General features: G+C 56.8%; 1 protein-coding gene across 3 annotated transcripts in view; it reads right to left on the bottom strand.

Annotated features, from left to right (window-relative positions):
- Positions 1-733: 733 nt before the first annotated feature.
- Positions 734-24,027, bottom strand: part of BRD4 (bromodomain containing 4) — an 87,615-nt gene continuing 64,321 nt past the window's right edge. The window contains exons 8-20 of one of the 3 annotated variants that reach the window (XM_069590731.1): positions 20,642-20,851; positions 19,925-20,124; positions 19,352-19,686; positions 18,238-18,348; positions 9,129-9,181; positions 8,614-8,992; positions 7,455-8,048; positions 5,124-5,236; positions 4,863-5,025; positions 4,599-4,729; positions 4,238-4,443; positions 3,914-4,148; positions 734-3,625 (exon numbers count right to left, since the gene is read on the bottom strand). In XM_069590731.1, coding sequence (XP_069446832.1) covers positions 3,557-3,625; positions 3,914-4,148; positions 4,238-4,443; positions 4,599-4,729; positions 4,863-5,025; positions 5,124-5,236; positions 7,455-8,048; positions 8,614-8,992; positions 9,129-9,181; positions 18,238-18,348; positions 19,352-19,686; positions 19,925-20,124; positions 20,642-20,851 — 2,799 coding nt within the window. In that variant the 3' untranslated portion in view covers positions 734-3,556. Of the gene's footprint in view, positions 3,626-3,913; positions 4,149-4,237; positions 4,444-4,598; positions 4,730-4,862; positions 5,026-5,123; positions 5,237-7,454; positions 8,049-8,613; positions 8,993-9,128; positions 9,182-11,627; positions 13,849-18,237; positions 18,349-19,351; positions 19,687-19,924; positions 20,125-20,641; positions 20,852-24,027 lie in introns of those variants that run through there. The other 2 variants (XM_069590732.1, XM_069590733.1) reach the window with 2 other exon arrangements.

Below are 24,027 nucleotides of genomic sequence, written 5' to 3'. Positions count from 1 at the left end.
GTGGGCTACAGTCCCCAGGGTCACAAGAGTCGGACATGACTTAGCTACTGATCATCATCAAATCTTCCCTTACATCTACCAGTTAACCTTGCCTTTGTATTGTCAAAGCTGCTCAACATTTGTCCTGGGACTATATTAAGTTCATAGGTCCCTATTTATTTTTTTAATCAAATACTGCAGTAGTGATTTAATCAGTATAAAATTGAAAGAGCTTTGGATCTGTAATAAAAATCCAAATTTGGGAAAGGGCAAACTTGAAAACAGCAGCTTGTAGAGGAGGGCTGGGGGTGGTGTAGGCATGAACAGGCATGTCGGAGCTGAGGACATGTCAAACCAGTGTAGTTTCCTGGTTTCTCAAGGAAAACATTTATACACCTGTTTTTTTTTTTCTTTTATACTTAAGGTCAATCAGTGTTCAGATAGGTCCGTTCCTTGTCTTGGTGATATACAAACATTTGTTCACCTCGCATTTATCACCTACCTTTTCTTGTACAATTAGCCTGTATCGTGGCTTTGGTTTCACTTACAGTTTCCATCAAATCAATTTTCCAACCACTTGATCCAGGAATCCCTCCTCCTGAGGCCTCTAACCTGGCTGCTGCACACACCAGCCATGGCTGGGGGGTGTTTGTGGATCTCCCTTCTGCAGAACACCGACTCCTACATTCCCCCTACCCAGACCCATCCCCAAGCTCTACCCTTAGACAAAGAGACAGCAGTAGTCACAGGATGATAATTTTATATTCAGTACAAATGTTTATTTTTGCAATGAGAACTGCACAAAAAAAAAAAACTTTTAGTATATAAGTGAAAAGTCTACGAATTCCCTTCTACAAATGTCTAAAGTGTTTAATACAAGTCTCAGATTCACTGACATAATTATTGGCCAAGCGATCCGTGCATACAGTACAGTATGGGCTCGTACACACCTCTTACTCTTGTATAGAACTAAGATTTCTAGTACTGTGGGAGGGGATGGGGAAGTGGCCAGAGAAATTAAATAGTAGATCCAAGTTCTAATTACAACCCAGTTAGAGAAACACCCTTCAAGGAGGTGTGGAGAGGGCCATGGCAGAGTTAAATCTTTAGAAGGAAGGTGCAGACAAAACCGTTTCTCCAGCTAAACAGACTTGGCCTGGGGAAGTTTCTGAACAAAACACGGAACAAAAAATGAGAGTGGGATGAGAAGGAAGAAACCCCATGGAACCAAAATATAAGTCACACTTGAACCAGCACAGTGGTTTGTTTATAAGGAAGTGCTGTGGGAGGGGGAAGGTGGGGGGAGGAGTGGGGCAGGTCTCTGGCTGAATGCCTGAACTACATATACCATCAGTTGGGACGTTTGGCAGATCCCAAACCCAAGATACAGGGCCTTTCTGCTTGAAAAAAAGGAGAATGTGGGTTAATAAACAGTGCTGGAAGTGTTTCAACCACTGTGTCTTTGCATACGTGTTAAGTGATAAACTCTCATCTTACATCCTGGGGGCTGCTCTTGAGTACTGCCCTTGACCTGTGGCTGGGGCATGTGTGTACAGATGGGTGCACAGGCAGGCCCAGCAGGGTGTCCACCCGGCAGGCTTAGGGGTGGAGTGGGGTGAGGACCCTATCTGGGGGGGATGTACATTATCTAAGTATCTTGTTAACCCTGAGCTTAAATGAAAGGAGTTCGGCAGAGGCAGGCAAGGTGGGAGACGTGGCTCAAGTCCTTTGGGTGAGTAGGAGATCAGGATGGAGGAAGGGAAAGAATACTGTCTGGAGTTTGGCCAGGTTCTGCTGGAGCATGTTACCAACTTTGAGTCCACAGGGAGAAGGGGTACCTGGGCTCCCAGTTAACAGCTTCAGTCTAGAGGGGGCAGCTCCTGCCCAGGGACAGGCCAGGTGGTCCCATGCGGTAGTTCTTATACCGTGGTGGTGCATGTGTGCGTGTGTGTGTGTGTGCGTGTGTGTGTTGGGGGGGAGACTTAGCCTAGGCAACAGCAGGTGGTTCACAAAGAAATATCAGGGAGACGCCAGCATTAAAAAAGAGAGATGTGTTTATTCCATGATCAGTACAGACCAAATGCATATTCACCGTATGAAAGTCAAACCAGTCAATGACTCCAGAGTTTGGCCAACACTGAGGCGCCAGCGTCATGGTGTAGAGTGGGTTCTCATGGCACGCGTAACCTCACCAAGGGCTCCAATTATAAAATTAAAAAAAAAAGTCGGGAAGGGGCAGCCGGTTGGTAGGGCCAAGCGCCAGGCAGGGAGTCTCTGCCTCAGTCTGTGGCCTATGGCCCCTTGCACCCGCCTCACCCCCTGGCCCTTCCTCTCCTGGTTTAAAAAAAAAAAAAACTCAAAAAAAAAAAACAAACCCCAAAACCCCAACAGATTTTACGTTAAAAATAAAAAGAAGCCAACAAATGGGGGGAGGAAAAAAGGATAAGAAAACGCAGTTTTCTGGTTTTAGAATTAAAAATAGACTAGTAAAAGTTTGAAACTGAGTAAAATATAGGCAGTTTTTTGTGTGTGTTTTGTATGTTTTGTATTTTTTGTGTGTGTGGGTTTTTTTTTTTTTTTGAGTTTTTTTTACACCAGTTTGGTGGAGTCACCAACAAACTTCAAACAAAGATATGCCAACTATGTTTCACTACACAGTACAGCCACGGTCACACACTACCCACAGCGCGGTGGCAGCCGCCGCTCAATGAGGAGACGATCACACCATTTCAGAGATAAGCAGTGCCATTGTGTCTGGAGGAGAAGAAAGAATTAAAAATAAAATAGAATCCAACAAAAAATATATATATAGAAAAAAACAAAACAAAACAAAACCAGAAACACAGGTGGGAAGGAACTGACTTTGGTTGGTGGCCTCACTTGCCAGGCAAGGCCGGCCCACACACACGCGGGTGACAGTCACCTCGCTCCAGATTGCCATGGACACACACACACCTCCACGGCACTATTCCCTTTTGCACAAGCGAACACTTACAGAGAGCGGCTCTCAATTAAAGGCTTGTGGGGGGAGGGGAAGGGAGGGGTGGGGTCTGTTCAAGGCAAAGTCAGTGCCAGCAAGGGGGTGGGCCAGCGCCCTTGCCACCTCCAGCTCTTGCAAGCCTGCCCTGGTCTCCTGGGTGTGGGCAGCGGCAGCTGGGGTGTGGGAAAGGACTCCCGGCGGGCAGGACGTCACGAACGTCACGCTCTTGGGGACAGTAAACCAGTCACGGTGGCGGCAGCAACGATGTCCTGTGTATACTGTGTAGACATTTGGCAGAGAGAAGGGCCTCTGCCCCACACGCGGGGACTCGGGGCTTGGGTCTAGCCGGCACTTGCTCATGGCGAGGCGTGCCCTGTGCCGACGTCCTGTGGGGGTGGCAGGACGTCCGGCTGGCTGTAAGGCAGACAGGCTCTGCGATCCTCAGCTGCCCGCCAGGCCTGCCCCAGGCACAGCATGCAGGAGAGCCAGGCCTGGAGACAACCCCTCGCCGCTGCCACTGCCTCCACTGCTGCCCCTAACACTATGGAGAGTCAACGTTTTGCCAGGAAATCAAAGTCAGAAGTCACCCAGGTGCTCTCAGAAAAGATTTTCTTCAAATATTGACAACAGATCACTCTGGAAATTCATGTCAATGGTAGCTGCCATCTGGAGGAGAGAGGAGGGTGGGAGGAAGTGAAATTCAGTGCCCTGCCCTCCAGCGATGGCTCTCCCCACAAGCCCACACTGCAGCACTTCCCGAATCGGGCCTCAGCACCCTGGAGGCCCAGAGGGCCAGCACAGCACAAACAAGGAGAGCTCAGCCCCAAGTTCCTGCCCAACGGCTCTCTGCTTGCACCCCGCCACCTCCTGGACCTCAGGGTCCCCTTTCTCAACTCCCCCAGGGATGGACCTCTTCCCAGCGGTGCCCAGCAGAGACCCCCCCCACCCGCTTACCGCTTCCCGGCGCCTTCGCTCCTGCTCCTGCTTCCGGGCCAGCTCTCTCTGCTGGTCCAGCATGGACTGGGGCTGGGAGCTCCGGGCCTGGGGGGCGGCGGCGGCAGCTACGGCAGCTGCCTGTTGCTGCTGCTGCTGCTGTTCCTGGCGCTGCTGCTGCTGCTGCTCCTGGCGCCGCCGTGCCTCCTCATGGGCTCGCCGGGCCTGCTCCAGCGCATCCTCATCCTCCCGGCTCCTAGGCAGGGCAGGGCTCCATGTCAGTGTCCGCATGGGGACGGGTTTGAGCCCAGGGAGCCCCACGCCCCATCCCGATCCCGAGCCCACCTCATGCGCTCCTGCCGCAGCCGCTCCTTCTCCTTCTCTGCGTGCTCAGCCTGCGCCTTCAAGGCCTTCTCGCGCTCCTCCTTCTCCCGGGCTGCGCGGCGGAACTGCTCGAAGCTGTCGCTTGAGGACTTTGCTGTGGAGGATGGGGTGGTGGGATGCTTCTGCACCAGGCTAGCCCAGGAGCCCATGTTCTTGATTTTTAGGTCCTGTGAGACAGACAGACCACAGGGCTGGTGAAACACTCTGCTGTGCCTAGACTCCTCGAGAGGCCCGAAGTCTGAGGATGCGCCCACCAAGGCAGCTCCCCGGGTGCCCTGGGGGGGTGGGAGTGAGGAGCGTTCGCGGCTCCAACCGCTCCTACCTTTTTGGGTGCAACTGGTGTCTTCGGCTCCTGTTTCTGTTTGTCCTTGTCTGGGGCCCCTGGTGGGGGTGCATTCTGCTCAGGGGGCCGAATGACAGGCCTCCCGACATCCACAGGCTTCATCTCAGGCCCTGGAACACAAACAGCCCGTGGGCCTGGGCCCTACCCACCTCAGCAGGGCACAGCTGACCGGCCCATACAAAGCTCACACCCAGTGCAGGCCGGAGGCCCTCAACCTCTGCCGGGGTTGGAGAGGGCACTCACGCTGGGGCAAGTGGACAGGGGCCTTGATGCTCTCCGGGTGCTTGGGGGGCTCCGGCCGCAGTGAGGGGCTGAAGGGCTCACTGCGGATGATGGGTGAGTGGATCTTCTCCTCCTTCACCACCACCAGGGGCTGGGGCTGGACCACGGAGGCCGCTCGGAGCTCCTGGGACAGCACAGGCATGGGAGCCGGTGAGGCAGACAGCCACCTCTGGCCCCGCCCGCCCCCACCCCTGGGGGCTGATGCCCAGCCCTGCCCTTTACCTGCTTCTTAGGCTGGACATTTTGCTGGGGTGGCGACTGGTGCGTCAGGCTCTGGAACTGTGGCATCTGGGGGGAATGTATCATAAGCGGGGAGGGGGCTTCACGGAGGTGACCTAAGAGAAGGAACAAGGAGCTTATCAGCCAGTCTGGTGTGGAGGTCAACAGGCCCTGAGCCCAGCCAGGGAAGTGCCACAACAGCTCAGCCCCTGGCACCTTGGGCCCTCTGCTCACTGTGCTGTGCTTAGTGGCTCAACTGTGTCTGACTCTGCAACCCCATGGACTACAGCCCACCAAGCTCCTCTGTCCATGAGAATTCTCCAAGCAAGAATACCAGAATGGGTAAATTCCTTCTCCAGGGGAACTTCCCAACCCAGGAATCAAACCGGGCTCTCCTGCACTGCAGGCGGATTCTCCACCAGCTGAGCTCATTGTGTTCACTGCGCTCACTGTAAAACAGGGCTCTACGGAGCCATGAACTCAATCCTGGTTGTTTGATACCACTGTGTGTCAGGAAAAACAGCCTTCATTAAGAAACTTTAAGAAGTACAGATACATTTGGGCCTATGTGGGGTCTGGACTTATGTCCTTTTTAAAAGTTCTTCAGGTGGTCTGATGGTATGATCTGGGTCAAACACGAGGGATGTCAGTGACCCCACAGAGCAGGCAGCCTTGGTATCCAGCTGTCCCCATGTGACTATGCCAGTCTGCCTGGACAGCTGCTTCGGGTCCAAGGCCGGACCCCCAGGAATCTCCCCAACACGACTCAACCTGCAAGGCCCACACAGTGGGGAGAAGCCTGGGACTGGCCTACACCACAGCAGAACGGTAGAATAGGCAATGGACACGCGGTTCTTGCAGAAAGTGGGCTGGCACACCCACCTTCATCCAAGCCAATGCTGGGGGACCCAGGCAGCCTTGGCCCAGGCCTGCCAGAAATCCACAAACACACAAGTCCAACAAGCCACCTCCAACCCCGGGCGGGTCGCTCCCTTGGGAGCCCCTCCTGAGGTGGACCTAGCTGATGGCTCCCAGGCCTGTGACACGGAGGCATCTCCTGACTCCTGGTGGCTCACCCAGCAGCACCTAAAGGGGAGCCCAGCAGCCTGGGGCAGTGCCTGCAAGTTGGCCTTCCCCAGGGATGCTTACCAAGCCTCCTTAGCCTCCAAAAACTTGGCCTTTGACCCAGAGCCCCCAGCTGGACTCCAACACACATCACTCCCTATGACCCAGTCCAGGCCACAGAACTCAAGCGGAAATGCGCCCAGGGACTGTAAGCACAGGCAGCCAGAGGGAACCTGCTCTGCCCCAGATGCTGACTCTTCCAAAGATATCTCATCACCAGCCCACCCCTGGTCTCAGGCTTGAGGAAACCCCCAGCCGTCTGCAAGGGGCTGGGACCACTACTGGTCTTCCCTAGAAACAACAGCCAGCTGCTCTCAGCTCAGGGTGCACAGCGAGCCACTTGGCACCTGGCAGCTTTTACCGGGTTTAGGAATAGTCATAGCCTAAAGCCAACAGCTTTATTCCATTTGTCGGCAGCACCCACAGCATCCCTCAAGCCAGGCTGCATGTGCCAAGCCCAGGACCCTCAGCTCTGACACTCACATGTCACCACACCATGAGGCATCAACAAGAATACTGCCAGAGTGTTTAGGTCAGAGACACCTAGAAAACAAGTACTCAGGAAAGGCAGGAGAGCTTGGCCTGTCTGATGCTGCTAACTGAGAATGGGCAGCTGAGGTCAGGCTACAGACTGGGAGCAGAAGATGCGAACCGTTTCCCAGGGAAGTTATTTACTACCTTTGAGCTTCAGCCCAATTCTACCTGACATGTTTCCAGCTCCACCAGGGGAGCCTCCTGACACCAAAAGCAAAGCACCTTTCCAGGCAGGTATCCAGAGAGCCCCTGTTGCCCAGATTTGCTCCTGGCTCATCCTGGACCTTACACCCCACTGTTTGTTAAACTAGCTCCTGCTCATCCTGGTCACCTCCTCCAGGAAGCCTGTCCCAACCCCGAGAGGCAGAGAAGGTGCCTTCCTTGGGCTCTCGGCTCCTGTTCCTAGCAGGAATTGAGTTCCAAAACATTGACCAACTGAGGCCTTAATCTGTCACCTCGGGTTGCAAGCGAGATGCACACCTGATTAAAACACTGCATGAAGTGTCACTGCCCCTCCTCAGCTGCCTCTCTCCAACCAAACCAGAGCCTACGAGGCTCAGCTCTGAGCTCATGTCAGCCTGCCGCGCCCAGCTGACCCACCTGGCTCCTCGGGGACGAGATTCTGGGCCTGCAGCCAACCTCCCCAAAGCCCGGGCGCTGTGTGGGGACACTTACCAGTGGAGTAGGGGTCTGACTTGTGGTGCCGGGGTGAAGGGTGGTGCTGGATGACTTGTTGAGGCTTGGCGGGCTGCGGCGGGGGCGGCTGCTGGCCGGTGGGTGGGTGGGGTGGCTGCTGGCCAGGGGGTGGCGGGGGTTGCTGGATGTGGGTGGGGAACTGCATGGGCTGCATGTGCACAGGCCGTGGGGGGGGCTGGTGCTGCTGCTGGGGTGGGGGCTGGGGCTGGGGTGGGGGTGGGGGTGGCGGCTGCTGCTGCTGCAGCTGCTGTTGCACGGAGGGGTGGGGAGGGGGCGGCAGGGGGGGCGGGGGCTGGGACTGCACCTTCACGGAAGGGAGTAGTGGCGTGGGGGGCTGCACCTTCTGCAACTGCTGCAGGTAGAGCTGCATCTGCATGGAGGTGAGGGGTGGGGCAGGTGGCTCTTCATCCTCCTGCAGCAGCACTTGGGGGGGCTGGGCCATGGGGGGCTGCGGGAGGAGGGGTGGCTGGGCCAGGGCGGGCGACACAGCGGGGGGACGGGAAGCCTTGGGCGGCAGGGCAGCAGCTCGGTTACTGGGCCGTGATGGCTGCTGAGGCAGCGCGTTGTGCAAAGCTGCAAGGATGGGAGCCGGGTGGTGAGGCTCACACACTGTGCGGCCCCCGGCCCAGCCTTTCTCCTCCACCCCGCCCTCTGACTTGTCTCCCTTCAACTGGCAACCTCTCCCCACCCTCCTAGGCTTCCCCAGAACTTAAGAGTCAGGATGACATCCAGGGAGGGCTACAGGAACAAGCATCATCCTGCCCGGTGCTCCGTGCCCCCAACTTTCCTCCCTCCCCTCCAACCGTTCCACTCACCCTCCAGGTCTTTCCTCATCCCCACATCCCCTGCAGGATGAGAGTTCGTGCCCTCCCACCCCTGAGAGGGAGCTGCAGAGGAGTCCCATCCTTTCCCACCTCACGCTGTGAGGCCTGACCTGAATCAGTATCTTCTGCACCAAAGCACTGTCTCTCTATGCAAGGCCTGTCCTGTCCACACTTCTGGCATCATTTCCAGAATGGGCCCAAGGAGTGGCTAATCTCCTGACTGACCAGACAGCTGAGGCTAAGAGGGATTCTACCCGCCGCTCAGAGGAGCCCGTCACCGTGCTAAGACCCACGCGGGCGCGGGCGCTGCTCACCTGGAGGAGAGACCACCGAGTGCTGGTTGAGATGAGGCGGAGTGCTGTGCTCAGGAGGCTGGGGCAGGTGAGGGGGTAGCTCGGGCTGAGGCAGGTGCAGGATGGGCTGGGTGAAGTGGCCGATGGGATCGAAGACGCTGCCTGGAAGCTGGGGCTCCAGCACAGGCACCTGGGCGGCGATGAAGGGCGGAGGCGAGGACTTCATCGCGGGGGCCGCCTGCTGCGGCATGGAGGGGGGCGGGGGCGGGGCCGGGGGCTGCTGCGGAGGCTGCTGCTGGGGGGGCGGCGGCAGCGGGGGCTGCTGGGGGGGCGGCGGCGGCGGCGGCTGGGGCACCGGGGCCGGGGCCTGCTGCATCTGCTGATGGTGGTGGTGGTGGTGCTGCAGACAGACAGGACAGGCTGACATGAGGCAGGCCACACGTGTCCAGGCGAGACACAGGACCCCTCCCCGCCAGGGCCCACACAGGCAGGCGGCCACCGCCCACTTGCTCAGAGACACCCCTGAAACCACCTACCTTCTTCTGCTCCCTCCCAGGGTGCCCCTTCTTTTTTGACTTCGGAGCCATCTCTGTGGAGGTAAAGAGAAGGCGGTGAGGCTCTAAGGGAGAAGACTGGGAGCAGGCCTTCCACGCGGAGCGAGGAGAGAACAGAGGGTGAGTTCAGGAGAAGGGCCAAGTGACAGTGAGAAGGGAGGGTGGCCGGGTTCCGTCTGGGGGGGGTCACAGGGGAGAGAAAGATGTGTAGGTGTCACCTACCCATTTGCCTACGGCTTTTTTCCTAGCGGGGACCATGCCTAGCTTCCCCGCCAAACTTCAGACCACCAGCTTCATGACAAGAGCACACCCAAACGTGTGGGGGACTGAGCTACGAGGGACCTCCTGGCCCAACCATCTCCCCTTCTTGGCTAGTCAGAGGCCTCCACAGGGATCTGACCATCCGCACCCCAACCCGCTTCACCCCGGGACCACCACGGTGCTTGAAATGATCTTATCCATTTAAGAAACTAGCCAAGTAAGGCTCAGAGAAGTCGAAGGACTTGCCCCAGCCACACAGACTAGGAAGTAACAACTCGGCGGCCTCCAGCTGCACTGCCCTGTGACACTTGCGCCTTCCCATTGTCCCAAGCAGAAATATATAGGTTGGGGTGACAGGGACCGCGGGTGCCAGCACGGGCCAAGGCCCTGGCCACAGAGCCGTGGGACAGGTGAGGAGAGTGCTGACAAGTGGTAAGTGCTGACAAGCGTGTGCACTTTGTAGAGGCAAAGAGGCAAGCCAGCCAGCCAGCCAGCCTCTCTGGACGACCCAGGAACCAATGAGGGAGGCACTCAGTGCTGCGGCCAGCAGAGGCGGCAGCCACTGGCCAGACTCCTCTTCCTCTCAGGAGACCGGCCTCAGAGAAGTCCCTGTGTCGGAACACGGTTCATGTGCTGCAGGGAGACAAAGTACGTGTCCTTGCTTCTCAGGAGCCTGTGGCTTGGTGCTGGCCACTGTGTGGGCACACCTGGGGTGTGCCCGTCTCTGTGAGGAGTGTGTGAGAGCCAGCCTGAGCCCCTCTGCCCCCACTCTATAGAGCTTCACACTAAGGAGCTTTGGCCCACGGGATTCCCCTCGCCAAACACCACTGGGTGCACATCCTGGAGCGGGAGACAGGGAGGGGAAGACTGGCAAGGGCTCAAGGGCTGGGAAGTGAAGCCACCAACCACCAGGTGGGAGCTGGGACCCCCGCCCGTGGTGCCTTTGGGGTGTCTATCACTGAGAGGCACCTTGTTGCTTCGCCTGGCTTCCCCTGCGCTCCTCACCAGGGTGCTGGCTCTTGCCGCTGGTGCTGGAAGACACGTTTTTTGCCCAAAGTGGGGCTAGCTCCGCTGGTAGTTGCTTCATGGAGGGCAGTGCTAAGGGAGCTTTGGAGAGGCGTATGGCCTTGGTGCAGCGTGCCACTTAAAGGGGTGAGGGAGACCTCGTGCCCTGCCAGAACTCACCATTCCATGCAAGAGGTAAGACAGTGACACAGAACTCTGCGGCTAGACACATTTTTACACGAGTGGCAGTGACTAGGGACACCTGGGGTGGAGGAACTGCAGGCCCAGCCCCAAACCCAGATACTAAAGATGCCAGGATACAGGGCTCAGGACTCTACGGGTCACATATGAGACCTGGTAGAAAGGACACTCTTGAGTCACACGTATGAAAGGGAGCAGTTTGGGTAATTTGCAGGATTGGGCCACAAGCCAGGTGTCTGGGAGCCTCGGGGTGAAGGGGTGCTGGACCATACAGAGGCTGGAAGCCCAGGGCCGAGGGGACCCTGCACACACAAGGCTGGAGCATGGCACATAGGAGGAAGAGGACGGGGCGTTCTCTCAGGCTGGGCTCCCCTCCCAGGGTGGATTCCAGCAATAGAAACTGCAGCTCAAGGGAGGCTGGCGGCAGCTGCTCACACCCTGGCCTGCCTTTGGGGGGCCTGGGGGTGGGAAAGCGGTCAGTGCATTAAGTATGACCAGGATAGGACACTGTGTCGCAGGGAGAAGGTTGGATGGGGTTGAGGTGGCCTGTCATCTCATGGCCTTAGTAAGGAAAACTTTTTTTCCAACACAGAAGGAGGACAAGTGGCTTTGAGCCCTCACCATCTTCCTGCAGCCATGAGTGAGAGAGGCCCACCCGGGGAACTACCGGGGACAAAGTGCAATGGGGCCCTTAAGGATCCAGGGAGTGGGTATCAGCTGCCTTAGAAAGGTCACCAGGAGTATCACCCCCAGGCTGCACAGAAGTACGGGGTGGGGCTGGCCTAGAGCGGGAGAGAAGGTAGAAGGCACCCAGCAGACCACCAGGACCAGAGGACTCAAGGGGCCGGCGGCGGGGACCAAGGGGTGCCGGAGCCTATTTGAGGCTGTCACAGCTGGCTCACGTGCACCACTCGCCTCGTGGTAGGAAGACAAGACAGGAAGTGCACAACTTCACCACACACCAGCCCCAAGACACCCCCCACACAAAACTCTCTAGAAAGGGTTACATGAAGATGGCCTCAAGTACTGTGTGATCTTTATTCCATGAACATCTTGAACTCAACACAAATTTCAGCTTTACATAGGATGGTAATTGTACAAAGAATTAAAACGTTTTTGTAAAATCTGATTAAAACACTGATTCCTCCCCACTCCCCCACAACTCAAGGGAAGGAGACAGGACCGAAGGCAAGGGCAGAGGTGCAGAGCCCCTCAACTGAACCGACTGGAAGCCTCCGCACCGGCAGACACCCAGCCTCCCACCCTTCCCTAGAGCAACTTCTCAGGCCCGGCTGGCACCGCCCACCGCCCGCACACTGGAGGCTGCTGAAAGGGTGGGCGGGCTTCTGCTCGCTCTGCTCTTCCTGCGGCACCGGTGCCAGCCCGAATCAAACGATCAAGTTCTCTGTCAGACGGAAGCACCATGGGCAAGGACAGGACCCCTGAACATAGAAGATGCAAGGATCACACAGGAAGAGTTGGCCTGGGGCTCCAGCCTCTGTGCCCATGAGTGGGAAGGGGTGGGGTGGCACACAGGCTGACGCCATGGGAATCTAGCCTGCCATTTGCTCCAAGACGGCAGAATCTTCCCAGAAAGACAATGCCAGCAGCTTCCCAACTGTCCTGTGGGAATCTCTGGGCATGAAGCCCCCGGACCCAAGCCAGGCCAAGCAGTACTGGAAACACATCAGGAACAGGCCAAAGGGCAGCTCAAAATAGTCTGTTTGGCAAATGAGCTCAACTGGAAGCTGACCGGCTGGAGGATCCGGGAGCAGCTGAGGAACTCCCAAGTATCACTGCAGGGCCCGAGGGGCTCTGGGGAGGCTGAGCGCAGAACCCAAGGCCAAGGCCAGTCTGGGGCTGTTACAGCTACTTGGGCCCAAGGTCCCAAGGAGCTGGGGAGGGGGCCAGGGCTTCCACGCAGGCGCTGGCCAACTGCACCTCCTCAAGCCCGCTCCCAGGTGCAGGAGGAGGCTGATCCCAAAATGCCAGGAGACGGTCAGGCCTCGAAGTACACACCAACTACACTTAAAACAAACACTATTCCTTAGGGGACTTTTCACGCCAGGCAGTTTTCTGCTGAGATGCTGGATTCATGACCAAAAAAGGGCTGATGTTTATTTTTAGAGCCAAAAAAAAAAAGCCTATCCAGTGCCTCTCAGAGGGCTTGGATCATGTGGCCCACCCGGCAGCTCCCATCACTCTTGGGAGCTGAACTGAGAGGAGTACCTGCATGTGCACGAAAAGGGCCCAAAGGCTCCAATGCCCTCATCGACTGGTCCAGCCCTCTCGTGCTACTAGCCCCGATCCCGACCCCCAGTGGGGGCGAGGACTGTGGGCTGGAGGAGTCAGGTCCACCGGCAGCATGGCCATGTCTCCCCAGACGTCCCTCTCTCCCGGCCTGCCTGGCAGCTCCTGCGGTCTGCGTCTATGTACCTGGGAAGGGAGGGGCAAGGAGGCCGCCTAGGAGGTACTTTCCCTGTGCGACTTTAGAAGAGGCCAAAGAAGTTGGGAAGATGCCCAACAGACAACAGTGGGAACGATGGAAACAGAGAGGACTCCAGGGGGCTGTGAGTCAGCTGTGGCTGGTGGGCGACCCTGGCCAACAGAGCCGCGTGGGCCACCAGAGAAGGCAGGCTGAGGGACAGCCCCAGGGAGCCCTGGGCCCAGCTGGCCTTGCCTCTAAAGCCTCGCTCCTCACTTGGGGAGACTCTAGATGTCACAATGTTCTTCCTGAGGCTGAGTTGAGTGAGATCTTCCCTGGGCTAACATCATCGGAAGGTCCAGGAGGGAAGCAGTTAGGATCCAGAGTCCCCCCAAAAGAGGGAGGGGTGGAGACAGAAAATGCATCTGTGACGGGGCCTTGCACACGGAGCAGCACCGCATGAATGTGTGTGCAGGGGGATTGTCATCACCCTCTGGGAGATGCCACCCACTCAGAGGACCCCAGACGACCAGGGAGGCTGGGCAGAACAGCCAGGCAGTCTTTACACAGGAGGCCCGGGCGGGCGGGCGGCCAGGCAGGCAGCCTTCCCGGAGGCGGGACTAGGTGTGAGCTGCTGAACATGACTAATCCACCCCGGGGGACAGGCCCAGGGCTCTGAGGAATTCCATAACTTGATGGAGTCCTGTCCCTTTCACGGAAGAAAATGGACTTAAGCTATAGCTTGCTGGGAAGGAATCTGGAACTGAAGACCGTTTTATTAAGAGTCCGTGTCCAATGATTAGGCAGGACCTACGTAGAGGGAGAGAGAAACCAGTGTGAGAGAAATGGTGTGGAATGTATCGTTCAAGTCATAAAGAACAGAAGAACTGCAGACCAAGCCAGCCTCCGGTGCCCCGCCTGCTGTCAGGGCACGAGAAGACAGCGCCGCAACTGTGAGTTCCACCCCTGCCTGGCCAGCTGCGGGTGGGGACAGGCCCACCTTCCCCTAAGAAGGGCCTCGGATCAGGCACGCATGGATGTCTCCAGAACCGCCTGAGCCTGCTCATGCCTCTAGACAGACGGCTTCCAGTAACGAGCTCCACGTGCCCACTGCGTGCTGGGGTCTCCTTTGCTGGGCTCTGCAGCTGAGAGGTTATCCCGCCTGTCCTCTCCTTGCCTCACTTCTGAAGTCCTGCATGGTGTGCCACACCCACTGGGCACCCACGGATTCTGTCCTTACCCCCCAGGGTCCACTTTTCTGCACCCTATCTCAGCGAGGTAATGCTGACCCTGCCTTGGGGCTCAGCTGGAAGGAGGGAATGCCCCTAAGAAAGGAGCTCTGGAGTGTAAGACCTCTAGCTAACAGCCTCTGCATTCCTCTGAACTCCAAGAAACAAAAAAAATTATAAAAAACAGGAGCCAATGACATACACTGTTAAGGAAGAAAACAAATTAAAAATAAAAAGTTGAGGAAGAAAGTTGTCCTTTCTTTTTTCCCAGGCATCAAATGCAGCTTCCTTTGACTGGGGAGAGGGGCTGGGGCTCTTTCCCACCCACAGAGCAGAGCAGATGCTTCTGTTAGAATCACGGATGCAACCAACACTGCACTCCCATGGTCCCCAAGTGTGTGTGTGTGTGGGAAAAACCCGCCCACCGGCTGCTCTCTCATTCAAGGCACATTCCACAAGGCGCGCCCTCGCCCGGGAAGCCCTCGCATCCCTCCCTGCATGTGTGTGGGTGTGAGGGGTCGCCTGGCACTGCAGACAGACGGGCTACAGCCCCATCCTCCAGATCTCTTCCTACCCCCACCCCCGCCAGGGACTCAGCCCTTCCCCAAGAGCAAGCATCACACCCTTGGAGTGGGCAGCAGCAGGCCTCAAGATGGGACAGGAACCGAGTCATTCCAAGACCCGGGGTCGCGGAAGTTGAGGCTGGTTGTCTAGGAAGAATGCCCCACGGCCTCTGTCTGCACTTTCCAGCTCAAATCTTTCCAAAACATAAAGCATTCCTTTTCCCCCTGGAGCTATTAAGAAACACCCACATGCTCCAATCCTGGGAAAAGGAAACCAGGAGACTAAAATAGCTGGTGTGTGCTCCCTCTGCAACCAGAAGACCAAAACCAAGTCCAGGAGAATGCTCTGAACTCCTATCCCAGCCCAGGCTAGGGATGCTCCTGAGAGGGACAGGAGGTGGTGTCCAGCCCTGTGTTCCTATAAAACCTGCGGGTAGCACTGGGGAGGAGCCAGACATCAATCAGCAATGGGATGGGGTGAAAGCTTACGCTGGCTCCAGGGCAGTGGGAGGGTGGCCCTTGTACGACTGTCTTTGTCCCAATACTAAACCTCTCAAGCAGATTCAGAGTTTAATCGCAATCAAAGCTCAGTGGAAGACTATGCCTCAGGTAATAGCTGGGGTCAAAAGATGTGGTGGGCCTGGCCAACAGTGCTGCTCACGGGAGGAGGAGCACACGGTGTCTGGGGCAGAAAGAGCCCCAGCCCCAGTCTGTGGATGCACTGCATCCCTGAACAGGAGCCTTGTCCCAACAGCCAGCCCCCCCTGTCCTGAGCAGTTGGCAGTTGTCTACGAACAGTGGCCAGAGATGAGGCCACTTACCACTGCCCTAGCCCCAATTTAGTGCCTCTGGTCAGTTTCTTTTGGTGATTCGAGTCCTGGGGCTGTGTTGGCAGAACTGACAAATACAGGCCCTTCAGGAATTTCGGCTCTAATCCAAATGGAAACACAAGAAGAAGGGCGAAACAGTTAAGCCCCCAGAGACCAAGAGAAATACCCCCAGTGGCCCCCCCACCAGGCCCCCACTCGTCCTCCCTGCCAAGGCAGAACCACCTGTACCTAGTCACAGCAATCTACCCAGCTCCATGGACCCCACACGAGGAACCACTTAGCAAGTAAGCAGTTTCCTGTGCAGGAGGGTGGTGGCAGACAGCCCATCCCCTGGAACCAGGACCCAGGTTTCCACGTGGGACCTGTAGCATCTGAGGTGCAGGGAACAAACCTACAGAGTTGGTCCCCCCCAAGAGCAGAAGCTCTCGGGTCAGTTCCCGGAGCACAGAGATGGCAAAGGAAAAGCCAGAACCACACAGTCAAAGGACAGCCTCTCAAAACTCAAGGTAGGGAGGGCGCCTGGGGAGAAGAAGGAGCTGAGGCAGCCGAGGGAGCCGCCAGGGCTGGACTGCTGGAGCCTGGGAGCCTGCAGGCTGGCGGCTCTGAGACTGTAAATCTTGCCCTTTTTCCCGCCAGGACAGCTGTTCCCAGGACTCTCAGATTACTTGTTGCACAATCTTTCCACTTTCTTTAAAGGAGGAAAAAATGTGAAGGAAAAAAAAAAATCTCGGCAGCAGCAGAGAGCTGCTGGAAATGCCGTCATGCTTACTCCACAGGAGGCGGCATCAGGCGGGGTGCAGGGTACTCAGAAGCTCAGGAGTCAGGGACAAAAGCCACGGTCTGGACTCAAGACTGGGACACCAGGGTGTGACGGTCACGACGCCCTAAGGCACCACACTGGGCGGGGCCTGGTGGCATGGTTTTAGCCCTCAGGTCCTCTGCCAATTTCAATCTCTGGGGTTTTCTCTGGTTGCTCAGATCCTTAGGGGAAAGGGCTGCAACACCCCTAGTAGGAGAAGCCTGCTAGAAAACACAGGAGGTCCAAAACCCCAGAAGCAAAGGCAAACCTGAGGTTTGGCCGGAACTGAGAGTGAGAAGTCAGCAGCCACCTGGAATGCTAATTAGGCCCAAGAATACAGCAATTCACCCTGCGGGAGCGCGCTGGGCCCTGGCCTGAGGCCCCACTCTGCCTCAGCAAGCACGGGGTGTGGCCCCCCCTACTGGCCAGCAGATTTTTAAAACGCACTGGAAGAGGGAGCTGGTTACTAAGAAAGAAAAAAGGGTAAAGGATAGAGAGGTGACCAGCAAACTACCCACAGCAGTCTCTGCATACAACAGGAGCTCAATAAATACAGAATATCCTCAATGGAATTCACATCACTTGGGCCCACTGAAAGGAGGTAGTCCAGAGCACTGATGTCCTAGAGAAGGCTCCCCTCCCCCTCCCCTGGGAAATACAGTGTCCTTACAAAGGAAAAGGGACAGTGACAAGGTCCAGGGGGCCCCTGCCCCACAAGACCCACACACCTCAGAGCAGCACCACTCTTTTCAAGTGCTACAAATAATCCTCATACCTCCTCGGCACCGCCGGATCACATTATCTACCTATGTGAACTAACTGGAGTTTGTCGTTTCCTTCCAGTTACAGTAAAGTATCAGAGACAGGACTAGGTACACGGAAGAACACACCAGGAGTCTTGCTGCCCACTGCGGATGTGCGTACTGCAGCCTGCCTGGAGGGACGGGCCCACAGCAGGCTCTGGGTGGTCTGCAGACTGTCGACTCAGCCGATGAAGGCACCTGCCTGCCCACCACCAACCCTATGCATCCAGACACAGGAAGTCAGCTCCACCTCACTGAGCAGCCTAGCCACCAGGCTTCTTCCCAGCCTCCCCTCTGGGCCAGTCTGAGCATCAGCTCCCCTGAGAATAACCAGAAATGCTTGTCTGGAGGAAAGATCTCCTGTCCCACCACAAGCACAGCTCTTGGCATCTCCACCTGCCCCTGCCTCCCACGTCAAGGCTGCTGCTCAGCCGCACCAGGGGGCACACGTGCACACCCGTGGAGCATGGAGAGAAGGAACTGTTAGAGGCACAGGACACGCATGTCCAAGTGCGTGCAGTTAGGAGCAGCCAATGCAGCAGCGAGCAAACTCCGGGGAGAACGGCAGCGCTCTAAGCCCCGGAACAGCGGGGCCAAAGGCAGGCTGCTCCACACCTGCCGAAGCACATCACTTGAAAGGGCCGAGGTGCGTGCAACAGTGCCGCTGGGGGACTCTGAGGCTGGGCAGGGTCGCGCGAAGATCAATTCCATCGTCTGCCCCCATTCCTCCTTTCCCAGGGCTCTGCAGTGTCAATACCACTGGCCACTTGTCTCCGTCCCCAGCCCAGGTCAGGGGTGGGGTGGAGGTAGGTGCTGGGATACCCACCACCCCAGGTAAAGGCCAACAGGGTGACCAGATGGACAGATGGGAGGGCCCAGCAGGTTCTTATGACTGCCGTCTCTGCTCTCTGGTAGCCTGGACATACAGTGGAACACAGGCAGGAGTGTGGTGAGACTACATCAAAGACACCTAACCTGTTTCAGAGTCTTCGCTGTCAGAGGAGCTGGACTCGCTGGTGCTCTCCGACTCTGAGGACGAGAAACCCTTCATCTTGGAGGAGCCAGCGATCACATCAACTTTCTCAGCTGCAATAAAGCAACAGGGACAACAGAGTCAGGCAGGACCCAGAGCCCCATGAGCCAAAGGGCTGCTCCCAAAGACTGGCTGCTGGCCTTCCAGACCCTGGCCCGACCCACACTTCCCAAGGGTGCAGCTAGCCTACCACCACTCACGCCAGCTGAAATCCTGGCTTATACTCAACTTTCAAGGCCCCTTCAATCTCTCAAAATACCCCCTCACAGGGTTCACCGAGGATTAGGAGACCAGCACAGGAGGGGACTCCCTAACAAGGGACTGCTGGGAGTGTGCCCCCTCAGCTACTTTTCTGGCAGCGGGGAGAAGACCTAAAGGGGGCACAACAACCAGAGACAAAGCAAGACAAGGAAAAGGCCCCAGGGGCCCTCCCAGCACCTCAGTGTGCAGAGTGAGGCTGGGTGTCACTGTGTGACACCCTGAACAGAAGGGAGGGGGTGCCAAGGACCCCAAGTCAGTCTGGGCTGGAACGAAGGCTGTGTGCAAAACCCTGACTCAGATTCTAAATCCTACTGGTCGTGAGACAAAACCATGAGCCAAGACAATGCACCGATAACACCGAAGAGCCACTCGGAAGACCTGCAGAGCGGATCACAAGGAACTAGAGAAGACAGCAGGCAGACGCAGTGCCAACCTAATGCTTTCCTCCTAGCCATGCCCCCACCCCAGAGACCCCGAAGAGGTGAGGGAGGGGGGTGCCTCAGGACCCCAAGGGCCATCTGCCAGATAGGTCAAGAAAGGTGCCCCACAGCCTAGGGTCGAGTTTGATGTCACCACCCTCCAGAGGCATCTATGTCGAGGACACAGACTTCATAATCAGAAATTTAAACAGCCTGCGGAGTGAGAGGGCCAGAATTGGAAGGCCAAATTAACTAAAGATGCTAATGGGGCTTGGTTAATAGGGGTGCAAGGGCAGCGCTGGACCCCACCTGCCAGCCCTCTTCTTTACCCGGGACTGGGAACACCCCAGCCCCACCCCAGAGGGCCAAAGGGCACCTTGAGGTTTCCTCTTCTTCCGCAAACAGGAGGTGACGTAGCGCTCCAGTTCACGCAGGGTGGATGGCTTCAGGGTCTCGAAGTCGATCTCGATCTCGTCGGGGTTGGAGTTCTTGAGGGAGGGCTCCCGCGACTGGATGATGTGCACCACACGGCCCAGCTTCTCGCCAGGCAGTTTGTTGATATCCAGGCTCAGCTGCCGCTTTTCCTCATATGACATGGGCTTGCACTTGTCCTCCTCCTCCGACTCATAGGCGGGAGGGGGCTTGCTCTTTAAGGGTGCTGGCTCCTTCTTGCTACGAAGGGGTGATGCAGATACCATTAGGAATGGGTCCCTGCAGGAAAGGTGGGCACCCATCCCTTCATTTAGGGCTTGGGGAGGCTTCTACACCCTCTCCCAGTGGTCTTCACAGGGGACAGGGGACACTGGCAACGCCCCTCTGTGAGTGCGGAGCTGTGGCTGAGACCAAGACCAGTGAGCTGGGGGTGTCTGGCTGCCCACCAGGCCCTACCATCCTCCCCTCAGGGCCCATCCCAGAGAAGGGGCATTCGTCAGGCGGGGCGGCCACAGACCTCGTGCTGCTGTTACTGCTATTATTTTTCTTGGTCTTTTTGGGAGGAAGTTCCTTGGCTTTGCTTTTCTTATTCTCCTCCACTTCCTCTTTCTTTTTGTGCTTTTCTTTTTTCTTTTCCTTTTTGTCTTTCTCCTTTTTCTTTGGTTTGTTCTGCTGGGGCTGTGAAAGCGCTGCAAGCTGCTCGTGCACGGCTTTGAGCTGTGGTGCAGACAAGCAAGACACACTCTTGTCATGACCTGTCATCTCACCAGATATCCGCGGGGCACAGGCCCACCCAGACCCTTGAACCCCCAGGGCAGACCAGTGTCTTCCTTGTCAGAGGAGCTGACACTCAAGCCTCATGACCATCCTTGGTCCCTAAAGCGGCTGGGCAAGTGTACAGACACGTGTGGGCTCTAAAAGCCAAACTGCAGGGAGATGAGCATCCAAGAGGCCCCAGGAGACGGACAAACTGGCTCAACCACCTCCTTCGAGACACCAGAAAGTTCAGAAGCCTGACTTCTGCCCAGAGAAGGGCCATGTCAGCCCACGTCCATACCCACAGGGAACATGTAAGTATGAACAACGTGCACCTGACTAGGCACAAGGGGACCTGCCGGCAAGCAAAGCCAAGGGCATCATGTGGACACCTCCCTCTAGCAGGGCTGCCCCGGGCCATGGACTGGAAAGGCCAGAGGTGGGGGCTAGAAGGAGACTGGGCTGCCTCTGTCCTCACCTGCTCCTGGAGCTCGGCCAGCCGCTGGGCTCGCTCCTCCTCGGAGTCGTCAGTGGAGCTGTCACTGTCTGAGGAGCTGTCGCTGCTGCTGTCACTGGAGGAGGGCGGGGCAACGACCTTGGTGGGCGGCGGCACCACTGGGGAGGACACGGCCACGGCAGGCTCCTCAGGCTCATCTGGCATCTTGGCAAAGCGCATCTCGAACACATCCTGGAGGCGGGAGAGGGAGGGGAAGCCGTGCCCATGAGGGCTGCTGGGTGCCGGGGGGCGGCGCCTGGACTGTGGCCCCACACCATGCCATTCCTGGCTGGGAGGGCTGACTCGACAGGAAGCAGAGAGGGCTGGGTCAGCGGTGACCCTCTTCCTGCCACTAAGCTGAGGCATGCGCAAGGGCTCCCAGTAGCTCTTCCAAAACTCCTCTCTCAAATCTCACTTGGAGGTGAAAGGCACTCCCAACATGGCCTGATGCCCACTCCCTGAGAGACGTGGCCTAAGTAAGGACCCATCTCACAGTGGATGGCTGGCCCAATGAGGACATCAGGCTAGGGACCCCTGACAGCTGCAGACCTGGACAGACTCACAGAGAAAGTGCTCTGAGGCTCCTGACAGCTTGGTGCTCAGTCGGCAACCCCCAGGGAAGCCTGCTGGACACTGGGCTGGGCACCAGAACACAACACTGAACAGAACAGGAGGCTCTCTTACGGTTCACATCCCCACAGGCAGCAGACACGGCCTGCAGGTTTAGAGTTCCAGAGGGTGTGAAGGCCCCAGGGTGGGAGTGTGTGCCGCACAGAGCCACAACCTGCGTCTCCAGGACACAGCAGAAACACGAGAAAGTGCAGAGGCAGTGTGGGGCACTGCGGACCGGCCATGGGGAGGGCTGGCTTTGTGAGGCAGAGGCTACCTGAGCAGACACCCTGGGGGGACTGAGCACCAGAGGCCACCCCAGGAGATCCCAAGACCTTCCGACTCTGAGATTCAGAAATCTGATGGAATTGTGTGGCTCACAGAACCCAGGGGGGCAGCAATCCTTCCTGGGCTCCAGGGGTTCAGCTGTGTGTTGCCTCGCCTGCTAGCTGGCCATTCCCTCTCTACCCAGGGGGCTTTGTCACCAGAAATCCAATGATGACTCAGAACTGATAGTGGTGGAAGGAACAGAGCTGGTTTCCCAGCAGGATGTTGAGACCTGTTTTAAGCCCAGTTTAATACAGCAACTCACTCAACAGAAGGGGGGACCTTTCTCAAGCGCGAACTGACGCTTGAGAGAACAGAAGGGCCACAGGATTAAACTCCAAGACTGCTGTTTCAAACTGGGGTGTATTTGACAGGGCGCAACCTAGGAGACTCTCTTGATGCCTCTAGAAACACATCTTCAGATTTCCCCATGTCCAGAGACCTGGGAAAGCATGATCTGGGCAGCAGACTGTGGTACTGTTCCCTCCCCTCCAGATCACTCAGTTTGACCTCCTCCAAGGCAGTTTCTCCCCTCAAACAAGGTGCCTGCCTGAACTCTGCTGAGTGGGTTTCAGGTTAAGAAGGGCAATAGCTTTCTATATTTATTCAGAAATAAATCCTGGAGCATATCCAAAGGCAATGAAGAAGAAAAACAGGAGAGATGACCAGACATCATCATTGTTCAGACTGCCAGGCATAAGACCCTGTGGGCAAGCCCATCTCTGCCCACAGGGCCCTGAATGTGGGCAGGCTCAGGCCCACGACTGCCCCCCACAAACATCTAGAAGAGCCGGGCCCACACTTGGAGAAGTGTGTTTAAGAAGGCGGTTGGGGCAGCTGGACCCCAAGAGTTGCAAGCACTTGGTGCTGCTGGGAGGTGATCCTTTACCAAGCAGAAGCTACCTGTGTCACCAGTTTGTGAACCAGCCCCCCATACCAGCTGCCAGACAGCTCTACCTTACCACAAGGGCACCCCTGTTCTTGCCCCCACAGGCTAAGGCTGCTGTGGAAATGAAGCCTCCTTACACTCCCTGGCTGCTTCTGGCCCTTGACCTACCAAGGCCCCAAAACCAAACAGCAAGGAGCATGTGACAGAAGGCCAAATGGGCCGCCAGCCTCCTGGGCTGTGCCCAGCTGAACGATCCCTCAGCCCCTCGTCTGTTCCAGCCCTAGTGGGGACACCCCGGGAACACACTTGAGCCTGTGCGCCAGTGAGCTAAGGGCTGCTGCAGAAAACCTTCCCAAGTGACCGAGACAAACATGCACCTGCTCTGTGGTCAACAAGACTGATGTGCTCCTTGTCCTCAAGGGAGCAAATACAGATTGTTATAATGTGTCCTAAGTGCTAAGGCAGAAACAGCAAGAGTTGGCAAAGAGCTTGTGGGGGAACCTGAGACCTAAGAATGAGAAGAAAGTAACAAAGGCTGCAGACACACAGGATGGTACAAATGAGAGAAGATCGAAGTGGCGTGGGGTCAGGCAAGAGACAGTAAAATCCAGTGAGCCGCAGCCAGGGCAAGTGTCTCAGGAGGGGGGAGTGACAGGAAGGAGCAGTGATCAGCAGCACACACCAGGGGAGCAGGGCTCAGGCCTTCTGTGCTAGGACGGTAGTGTCTTGAGGTGAACCCACCTACTCTGCCTAGCATGACATGACCTCCACCCCTCCAAGGACCTGGGCCACAGTCGCAATTCTCAACATCAGAGAGAACCCTGGCTTCAGGGAGCAAATTACCTCCTCTCACTATAGTGTTGACCAGGGCCATCTACTCTGGGCTGTATCAGACTCATGGAGGAAGCTCCCCACCCTCTTTAGTGACAGAGATGCTCAGGTGCTGGGAGGCGGTGGTGTCTGAAGACTCTCAGACAAACCAGCCTTCAGCTGAGCACAGTTGGAGACCAAAGGGGAGGTGCTGTCCAGTCAGCCTGTCTTTGCCCCGCCTGGATACTGCTTTCAGGCTTAGCCATACCTGGGCATAGCAGGCTCAGGGGCTGGGGGCACGCAAGCGGGAAGTAGAATTCAGGCCATGGAGGCCCACTTGGCCCCAGGTGCTGAAGACGCAGCCATGAGGGGACACTCAGATACACACACAACCAGACATATACTGGAGGCCCATCGGGGCCCTGCACATGTATGTTCCTTCCTCAGTTTACCGTTTTCCCTTGCTGTGACACAATTGTGTACCACCATGAATTTGCACTTTCTGCCAAAATAAAACTCTGGTAATGCACATAAGCACAAAACTTCCTAAATTACGCCTCCCTTCACAGCAGAACAGAAAGCAATGGACAGTACCAGCAGCAGCTCTGGGCCCAGTAGCTAGGCTAGCAACCCTCAGCTCAAGTCACCTGCAGGTTCTCAAGGACACCCTGAACCCAAGGGTTCCTAGCTATCTTTGTGACCACAGCTGCCAGGAGGTGGGATGTGGGCTTTC

Source organism: Ovis canadensis, chromosome 5 (genome assembly GCF_042477335.2).
Source record: "Ovis canadensis isolate MfBH-ARS-UI-01 breed Bighorn chromosome 5, ARS-UI_OviCan_v2, whole genome shotgun sequence".
NCBI lineage: Eukaryota > Metazoa > Chordata > Mammalia > Artiodactyla > Bovidae > Ovis > Ovis canadensis.
Note: the sequence above shows the minus strand (reverse complement) of the source record. Positions and strands in the feature narration are given on the sequence as shown.